This window comes from Rhipicephalus microplus, chromosome 2 (genome assembly GCF_043290135.1).
Source record: "Rhipicephalus microplus isolate Deutch F79 chromosome 2, USDA_Rmic, whole genome shotgun sequence".
NCBI classification, from domain to species: domain Eukaryota; kingdom Metazoa; phylum Arthropoda; class Arachnida; order Ixodida; family Ixodidae; genus Rhipicephalus; species Rhipicephalus microplus.
The window spans coordinates 283,126,754-283,136,707 of NC_134701.1; the positions used below are offsets into that span (position 1 = coordinate 283,126,754).

A 9,954-nucleotide genomic window follows, 5' to 3' on the forward strand; every position below is an offset into this window, starting at 1 on the left:
TATATATTCAGCAGGCAAGAAGTTTCTGTAACATCACCAACATTAGCGGAGTTCATCATAAGGAGTGCAAGTTCCCTCGAATGATGCATCTGGGTGAAACTCCGTAGATTAATTATGGTAAAACATGATGCCACTGTTGCTATGTGTCATTCGGGACAACGCGTTACGCTTACTGGGAGGCAACTGGAATCAAGGTCGGGTGGGAATAAGTATAAGAAGTCCTTCGAGATCCCTCGCTCAATCAACGTATTCTAGTATAGGAGTGCTATAGTCGAAGTGTGAACAGCAAGTACTCTGTCAAAGCGGGTGCGTTTCTGCAGGCGAGGACGATGGGTGCACTGAAAGCGGCCAGAAAGAGTTCACGGGCGTCCCCGTGTATGTGGTGACGCCGATCGACGGCAAAGGCGGCCTCGTTGCGGCGTTCAGGAAAATTTGCGACGACTGCAAGCTCGGCATCATCGACGAGAAGGACATCACGCAGGAGATGCTAGACAAATACATCAAAGGCAAGACCCCTGCTTCCTTAAACAAATGTCTCCCTTACTCTACAAATACAGTGCTTGCACGAAAGAACTTCTAAAAGCGAAGGTCTATCTCGATAAACCAAAATGATTAAAAACGAGAATATTCATATTTTTTCTGGTGAAAGGTAGTCCAGGTGATTCACAACTTATTTCGGTTTTATTAACCTAATAATTTATCGGGCTTCACGTGCCGAACCACGATATTATGACAATTCATGAGGCAGGGGTGTAGCCAGAAATGTTTTCGGGGGAAAGTGGGTTCTGCTGTACGGTATCTATGTTCGTGCTTGCGTTTGTATGTATGCGTGAATGCAAAATTCAAAAATTTTTAGGGGGAGGAGTTTTCAGCCCGATCCCCCCCCCCCCTACGTCCCCGCTTCCCCGCGAGCGGCCACGCCCTTCAATACTCATCTTTTAATATGTCACTTCAACGTCACTTCGATGTCACTTCATCCTACATCTTGTTCATCTGAAGTAGCATTCTATAGGTGTGCTGCCAATGAAACCACTCCCATAAACATTCAAAAATTGATGCTTCCCCCATTTACCACCTACTTCTCAGTACGTCTTGCTGCTTTTTCGTATTAACATAGTACTGAAGCTTGGCTAGTTGGTACGGCTAGTATAGTTTGCTAGTCTGTGCGATACAGATATTTTCAATTATTTTGTTGAAACATATATCCCAGGTAACTGGAGAAGTGACAGAAGCTTTCCACGGGGAACGAATGCATGAAACACACATATCTTCTCAGCAAATTGTGCCGTTAAGTGATAGAACTTTTTATATTATTTTTCAACACTTCTGCGCAATCTTGATACGCTTATTTTTTTCATGAATTTTATTGCTTCCATGTTCTTGTGTTTTCAAATAAAACTTTCAGATGCGAGTCAATGTTCGTTTGTGTTCCTTCCATCTTCCCTCTTCGTCGATCTCGCGCTATAACCAAAATGCTTTTTTTTTTTTCATGTCTCTTTTCTCTATTCTTAACCTTCATTTTTTGTTGTTGTTGTTGTTCTGCAGCCGAGTACAGCGGAATGCCGGAGCCACAGCTAGCCATGCGTTTTGGAGGATGGGGCTCCGTTTTGGGCTACCCGGCGTGGCACATAAACTACAGCGAAATACTGTGAGTGATGCCACGTTGTCAAAGTTTCAGGCTGCTAAGCACCACGCTAAATGCAAGATACGACGAACAAAATCTCCTGCACTAGTTACACGCACTGTGTTCAGGTAGAATAACGCCGCATCTGGGGGATTTAGCAGGTACTATATTTTATTTGACTGTATTTAGAGAACTGATTCTGTTATCGGGTTATCACCCAAGCGTATGAGAGCCCTTTACCCGAAATCTCGTGAAGGTTGTCGCGCTCCTGATAGCAGACGCGCTTAGCCGTACTGTACGTGCGACAAGAACAGTGTCCCCGTACGTTCTCCAATACACGTGAATGCCCCCAAATGCTCGTGTTTATGAAAAATATCGCACGATTTCGCATCATGAAGCCAAATTCGGCGACACAGATGGTATACTACAGATCCTTCCTTGTCATGCTCTATAGGTCAACCAGTGGATATGTTTAATTAACACATATGACAGTGTGTTTATTTTTTCTTCAAAGCTCACTAAGACGTTGCGGTATCAAGGAGGTCACCTAATGCTTGCGCAGAATGTTCATGTGATAGAATATTTAATACGCAAATACTTGCGGTTATTGTACAACGTTACTAATATTGTTTTTTTTGTCACAGTAGTTACTGCCTTGCCACGACTATAGCCTATACATTGATGTACACACAACAGCAAAAGTTTACTGGACGTGAAACTTTAGAAAACCTATATCCCTGCTTTCTTATACTCTTACCGGTACTTACCTACGGAGCAGAAATCTCAAGGCTTACAAAGAGGATTCAACATTAATGGAGGATGACGCAGTTAGCAATAGAAAGAAAGACGACAGGTGTAAGCTTAATGGACTGCAGGAATATAGTGGGTCAGGGAACAAGCGCTTGTTAAGGGCATCGTAGTTAAAATCAAGAAAAGATATATATGAACCGAGAGCATGTGTGTTGCGCAAAGGCAGGATAACCGGCATAGGGTAACTGGCTGGATTTCTGGAGAAGGCAAACGCCCGAGGGGGGGACTGAAAGTTAGATAAAAAAAAATCACAGCATATCCACGGAGTGAATGATGGTGAGTGGGCGAAGCGTCCATCAGTCCGTCCGCGCTTCCGTCCATCCGTTCGTTGTTGCTTCCATCCTTCCGTGCGTCCGCCCGTCCTTCCGTCCATCTGTCCGTCCATGCGTATGTCCCTGCGTTCGTCCATGCGTCCAGCCATCCGTCCGCCCGTGAGTCGTGCTGTCCACGCGTCCATTCGTCCGTGAGTCCGTCTGTCCACGCGTCCATCCGTCCGTCCATCTAGTGAACACTCCAAGTAGCGCCATCTAGCATCTTTTCCACGCGATCGTAGTCGCGCGATCGTCTCTCTTCTTCCCCGGTGGCTCATACGTGTCTATCCCCTGTCGAATGTGTGTCACTGGCGGTTACGCGCGACAACGGGGAGGAGGGGGGGGACGCACAAGCCCCTCCATAAGGAGCTTCGCCCCTAAAAAGAAGTTTGCAGGTACAACGTGGCAGCAGCAAGCATATGACCGGGTTGACTGGCGGCACCTGAGACAGGCCTTTGTCCTGTAATGTGCGTAGTCAGGATGATGATGATGATGATGATGATGATTTGTCTGGAAACATATCCTTCAGTCAAATGTATGGGTCCGTCAATCAATTGACGGACCCATATGGTATGGGTTGTTGACTCCAATACAGTCACCCTCGAGATTAGAAGCGGCATTTCAAAACAGAGCTATTTCCATTTGCAGTGCAGCTCACGTACCGCGAAAGTTCGCTGCCGAGCGTATATCTTTCAAAACTGATATGTTTATTTTCTGATCTCGACGCAGGGACCTGGGTAGCCACAGAAACGTGCTGCTGTCCGAGTTCATCGAAGTCTTGGAAAAATACAACAAAATAGAGAAGCGTTTTGGCAAGTGAACGAGCATCCTCGCCTCTTGTAGCTGCAGAGGCAACCAGGGACGTGTTTCGCCATGCTGCTTGTGTCGGTGACTCTGATGGCCAGCATGACGCAACCAGTCCGGAGTGAAGTTCTCATACGGGTCCAGCTTATGGTTGTGGACGCACACACTGCAAAAGAAGAACTTAGATGCACCTGCATACCTATATCCACCATGCCGTCGCAGCTCATTTAACAAACGTGGCGGCAAATGCTGCGGCTGGAAATCTGTGCGTGACAGGAGATAATGAACGAACAGGCTGAACGGGAAGAGGTGGAAATTAAATAAACATTCAGAATAAAACATTCATCCACGTGCAGCGGATAAACACACGACGTCTGTCATATATCAGCTGAGTCGCTATACGACGTTGACTCCCATAAATGAAACCAAACCTTAATTAAACCTATTTCTGTTTACTTTATATTTTCACTGCAGGTTATTTCTTTCTACACGTGCAGGTGCCTTCAGCATATCTCATGATCGTCCACCTTTGTCAGTGCGCAAAGTTTCTGCCGCGGTTTGTTCAGACACCCCGCCGCGGTGGTCTAGTGGCTAAGGTACTCGGCTGCTGACCCGCAGGTCGCGGGTTCGAATCCCGGCTGCGGCGGCTGCATTTCCGATGGAGGCGGAAATGTTGTAGGCCCGTGTGCTCAGATTTGGGTGCACGTTAAAGAACCCCAGGTGGTCGAAATTTCCGGAGCCCTCCACTATACGGCGTCTCTCATAATCATATGGTGGTTTTGGGACGTTAAACCCCACAAATCAATCAATCGGTTTGTTCAGACGACTGCTTCATTTCTGTCAGTGACGCGGGGTTGCCTGATTCGTCAAGCTATTATTACGACAGCTACCGCTGCGGGTCCCGAGCGTCGCGTATTATGACATGGCGAAAATAAACGTTACCAAAATGGTGCACAACTCACTTCTTGTGCCGCATCAAAAGAACAACGTCCCCACACCTCGCCCGAATCGCGATGCGTCAGCAGAACACGTCGTAGAATGCCGCACTACGAAGAGCAACGCACTCAGTTGAGTGATCGGTTGAACAAGCCTCGATGGGCGACCCCTCGCAATCGGTAAGATATATAAGTGACTGGACCATGCCACACCGGTAAAAGACGCGCAGTGATCGTTCTTCGTGGTATGTTAATGAACACAAGTTTAGTGAACCGAATATAATAGTCATTATTGCTCCCGTCATAGTATTGTGTTATTAATTAACATATATAATAGTCATTAGTCATGTTATAAAAAGCTGTTTTCGGACTCTGTACGCGGTATAATATATATATATATATATATATATATATATATATATATATATATATATATATATATATATATATATATATATATAATATATATATATATATATATATATATATATATGACCACTTTGTGTGTATTGGACTCGGGCTTACAAATATGTTCATTATTCATGCGCCAGATATCGTGTAGGCATACATACATAGTGCTTGTGAGTATTTCTTCACTTTTCTGGTCATTTTATTCGATCCAGTTTTCTTTTTTTTTCTTTTTGTGTGCTTTTACAATACTGATATCATATCGACGGGATGACCGGCTCTAACGTAGCCTACCTCCCCATGTATTTTCTTTCCATGTGTAAATAAATAAATAAATTGAAAAATCAGCTTGCCTGTTTAACTCAGTGTGTGGCGCGTAGCCACAAGCGGTGGCATTGGCTAACAAAAAATCGCATGAGTCGAAAAAGTGAACACAAACACACGAAAGAGAAACCACCTTTCGTGAAAATAGAAGTAACGTAAACTAACCTACTAAAATCAACTATGAAACCGTCCGGAATCGAACAGATATATTTCTGATTGATTGCGTGAACATCTTCTGTGCAATGACAGGGAGCTTATAGCGTTCGTATATGCTTTGCACAACTTCAATACGTTGTCTATTCTCAGAATGCAATATAAATTTCTGGTCGACATGAACAGATATCTACGACATGATAACCGAAATAGTGGTGTTCGTAGAATTCGCGCAACTTGGGTACGTTCGATATTTTCGAAATGTAGCAAGCGTACGCAAAAGGCGAACGTATTATGCGTGCATAGGCGACAAATGCTAATGCTAACTACCTAAATGCCAACTTCCTGATATATGTATAGATGATGTTACCAAAGACAATATCAGGCATGAAGAATTGCAATGCTATAAATGAGCACGCCGCTCGACATCTTGCTCTCGTAAAGGGTTAACACTTTTCACGACTTCATACTTTTATATAGTTCTAGCTGGTTGCGTACACTGACGGCTTGAGCGATAAGTGCCGCAAGAATGGCAGCGATAAGGTCACGCAGTGCAAAGTTATTCAGCGCAGCGATATCAAAATACAATGAAACAGATGCTTACCCTCAACTCGATTTTCGCGGGCTCACCTTACCGTGTTTCCTTCGCCCTCTGACGTCGGAAGGCTGCCCAATGAAATGAACTGAACGCCCTACTGTACAGGAAGCTCGCATGACATATTGCATGTAAGTCCAGCGTATTAGGGATGCCGTTGCGATGGTAACAAACAATCTGGTACTTGAAGAGGGTATGGTGCGAAACGATCCAGCTCGCGAACGCTTCCGAGGCTATAATGTTTTGTAGCTTTACTCATCTTTCTTTTTGTAATGACTTATATTTATCAACGCTCTTACATTTGTTTCTTTTAGTTTCTTCGAATAACGGCAACCGGAGCATCGCCGGCACGTTTCTTCTATAGCATATGGCGTTCGGCATATTCCTGTACCAGCTTTGCAGTTTTCAAGTTGAAAAAGTCGGAGAGCTTTATTCTCTGTCACTTTGAGTGAAAAATCATGCTAATGAAAAAATAAATTCAATAGTAATTCCGATTTCGATGAAATGCCACGATCATATTTAATCCAATCATATGGCGGCAACCTTTCGGCGTCATTTCCACTCGCAGCAGTTCTGGCGAGCGCAACTACGAGTTATACAGTCGGCACCGATGTTTTCAAGCGTTAGAGGGCCCCTTTAACGAACACAACGCATGAACACAAGGCGCTTTTTGTTTTGTCTCTTTATGATCTCTATATTATAGGTCACGTCTTTTAGAGTCAGTATTATATATCTATATATATGGTTATAATAATCATCACCGACATAACTATCATCAAGATTTCCTCCCCAATTTGCGCAAGTTCAGTGAGGCCAAAAGTCACGTTGTTTCGCGAGAAGTGAAGGATAACAATAAAGTTGTATGAATATGAAGTGATGTCTGCGCGACCCTCTTTTTCCTAGTAAAGTTACTTGTACGCCGCCCCTTTACCGACGGATGTCTTTAGGACGCAAGCTAAACTGTTTGATCGGTTATTCTTCGGATACTTGGCGCACCCTACCCTGGGGCATCGGCCATGGATCGAATGGTCCTTTCTTTAGCAATTTAATGAGGTGTAAGACAATGTTTATAAGGGTATACTTTTTATAAGCGCTGTCGCATGAAATGTTGCCATGACGCTTATATGAATCACTTGCAACTCACACGATATCAGTATGTCCGATCGTTCATTAACGTCTTTCATCAATCATAATCATCGTTATCCAGACAAGTTCGAATCACCGGTCAAGCCCTTCCTACACTGGTGGAGAAATGTGCCATTTTCAAAAACAGGCACTATCTCCTTTGTGCTCAACAAGATGAGAGTTGTGCAAGACGACGAATGCCGCGTGACGTACTCGCTCGGCTGTCTATATGGGAAGCTCTCGAAAGCAAAAAAAAAAAAAAGAAAGAAAGGTGAGGCAGGACGCTAAATAAGACGTTTCTTCCACCTCCTGGGCATTCTGTAACCTTTTATTTAGTGTCATTTTTGCGTCTGCACTTGCGAAACGAATTACGTGCCACCGTTTGATAAAGGCTCACTTTTTAGAACAGGCGTCGACCGGAAAGCTTCATCCCGGAAAGTTTTTTGGAAGATATGCAACATGAAGATCACAACTGTCAGTGCCAATTGCACATGTAACAGAGCTTTTCAATTCACTTATTACCAAGTCGTCCTTCAATTATCTCCAATCTCTCGCCCCACAACAGTATAGAGATGCCTTTTGAAGAGCATGGGTCAGCCCTGATTGCAGCTGGGAGGCGCACTGCAATGCTAAACGTTCTAGGCGGTATCGTTGGTATAGCAAACATTCACACGAATAGTGCTGTCCCAATGGGTCCCCATTTGGAAAGTACTTAAGCAGCTGGACTAACAAGTACTAAAAATGGGAGAGCGAGTGGAAAATGGCGCAACAGCTGAGTTGTCTCTGTGGAGCTGTCTAGTTCAACTGCCCTATCTAAATGAATTGTGGCACTTTACTTCATTCAATTTGAGTTCTCTTCTAACTGGTACGACCAGACAGACAACTTTTTACTTTTAATTTTGAAGTGGGATGAACTGTATGTATCAAGATGTTATTGTCCTGATATATATACAAATAGCGTGGTTATTTTGTACAATAAGAGTCGCTCATTTATTCGGGAGAACATATAAAAAAGGTGCGTCGAACGCAAAGGTAAAGGGTAAAGCATAACGATGAAAAATGTAGTGCAGCGCAGGAACACACACACACACACACACACACACACACACACACACACACACACACACACACACACACACACACACACACATATATATATATATATATATATATATATATATATATATATATATATATATATATATATATATATATATATATGTATATATATATATATATATATATATATATATATATATATATATATATATATATATATATATATATATATATATATATATATATATATTCGTATGAAAAGTTAACGGTGCGGCTGCACCATGGTGAAAACTATATCACTGAAACTTAATAATATCAACTGATTTCCCATGTTAGCTTGTGAAAACGTTACTAGGACCACTTAGCTCACGAAAAGGAAACCACATGCAGGCGTAAGCCGGTGCTCCATGTGAGGTATTTCATTCGGATTACTCTTGGTTAACTTCTAATGAAACCGACAGACAATTAAGCTAAGGAAAGCACAGGAGACGTTGTCGGTGGTTCATTAGCTGTATTGTATGATGATTATCACTTAAAGTGAAAGCAATTGAAGCGGACGAAAAATCACCCTTTTCATCGGTTAGATTCGACCCCACAACCTTCGAATTACGCATCCGATACTCAATCGTTTGAGCTACGAAAGAACCTGGAATCACGCTGATTCGCTTTATATTCGCTTTCAACCAACTTTTATTCGTTGTTCGTGGTGGTTTTACATTATTGCATACGTATTTAACATCGTAAGGCTTCTGGTACAGTTCGTGTTCCCGCCACCACCGCGGCCGCCTACAATATAGCCTTTTCTGCTGACGAGACATATAAGGCTTTCACCTTAGTAATACGAGTAATTGTTCGAAGGGTCACTTCTTTGTAGACTCAGCCAGTGAAACGAACAGACAATACGACATGTCCATTTTCTTGTGCTGCTCTCTGCAGTTTTGGTTCGCCATTGATAGAGGCCGGGACAACGGGTATTACCAGACCGAAGCCTCAGAGATCAAGAGGAGTTTCACAACGTTTCCGCTAGGGGAAGCGTGCATGCGCCCTTCCCTTAGCGTCATTGTGAAGAGCGCGGAATAAGCCAAGGACCACATAGGGGACATTAACTGTTTTTTACTTGTAGTGCAATGATTATGATCTAAACCGAAAGTAATTAAACAAGACGAAAATGCACCGACGCAAAGGATGCAGTGACTGTTGGAGCCATGGTCACCCGCTTCTTGGCCCATCCACCTTCGTGGGTGAGCGCCATCCATATGAGGTCGTCGTCGTCGTCATCATCATCATTATTATCAACATCATCAGATATAATCATCATCAACTGTTGGTGGCCTTAGTAACTGCAATGTGCGCTTTCTATGGTGAGAAAGAAACTATGATTATTACTTTTTGATATGTAGACCATTTACTGCAGCTCGTAGATCCAAGTTAGAAAATCCTTTAAGTGCTATTGGAATGAATTTATCCATGCCATTATTTAGTCCTTTGGAGCCTCTATTTCTGGGTTTTCCAGCACAAAAGTTTGCGAGGCAGTGCAGAATTTTCTTAATGAAACGAAAAGACCAACAAACTAATATTATTCTTCTGTGTCGACATACGCATAACTTCTCCCTTTTTATTTCTTTTTTAAGATAGGTTCTGATCTAGGTTATTATCTATTACTAATACAAAAACTGTATATTAAGTACAGATCAGTGATCATCAAAATTTCATTCTAAAAGTTGTAACGTTTTCAATTTGTAAGTTCCTTTACTCTAAAATGAAATGATACTTTATAAGACCACTCAATTATTGGCCGATCCCCTA

The 9,954-nt window shown here is 42.8% G+C and overlaps 2 protein-coding genes across 4 annotated transcripts in view; one reads left to right on the forward strand and one right to left on the reverse strand.

Annotated features, from left to right (window-relative positions):
* Positions 1 to 3,913, forward strand: part of Tango14 (transport and golgi organization 14) — an 8,031-nt gene extending 4,118 nt beyond the window's left edge. Inside the window, exons 4-6 of the mRNA XM_037431285.2 lie at positions 321 to 506; positions 1,546 to 1,648; positions 3,475 to 3,913. Of these exons, the coding sequence (XP_037287182.2) occupies positions 321 to 506; positions 1,546 to 1,648; positions 3,475 to 3,565 (380 nt within the window). The 3' untranslated portion in view covers positions 3,566 to 3,913. The remainder of the gene's footprint in view (positions 1 to 320; positions 507 to 1,545; positions 1,649 to 3,474) is intronic.
* LOC119180114 (uncharacterized) overlaps positions 1 to 9,954 on the reverse strand; it is a 42,587-nt gene that overhangs the window by 32,348 nt on the left and 285 nt on the right. The gene's annotated exons all lie outside the window — the stretch shown is intronic.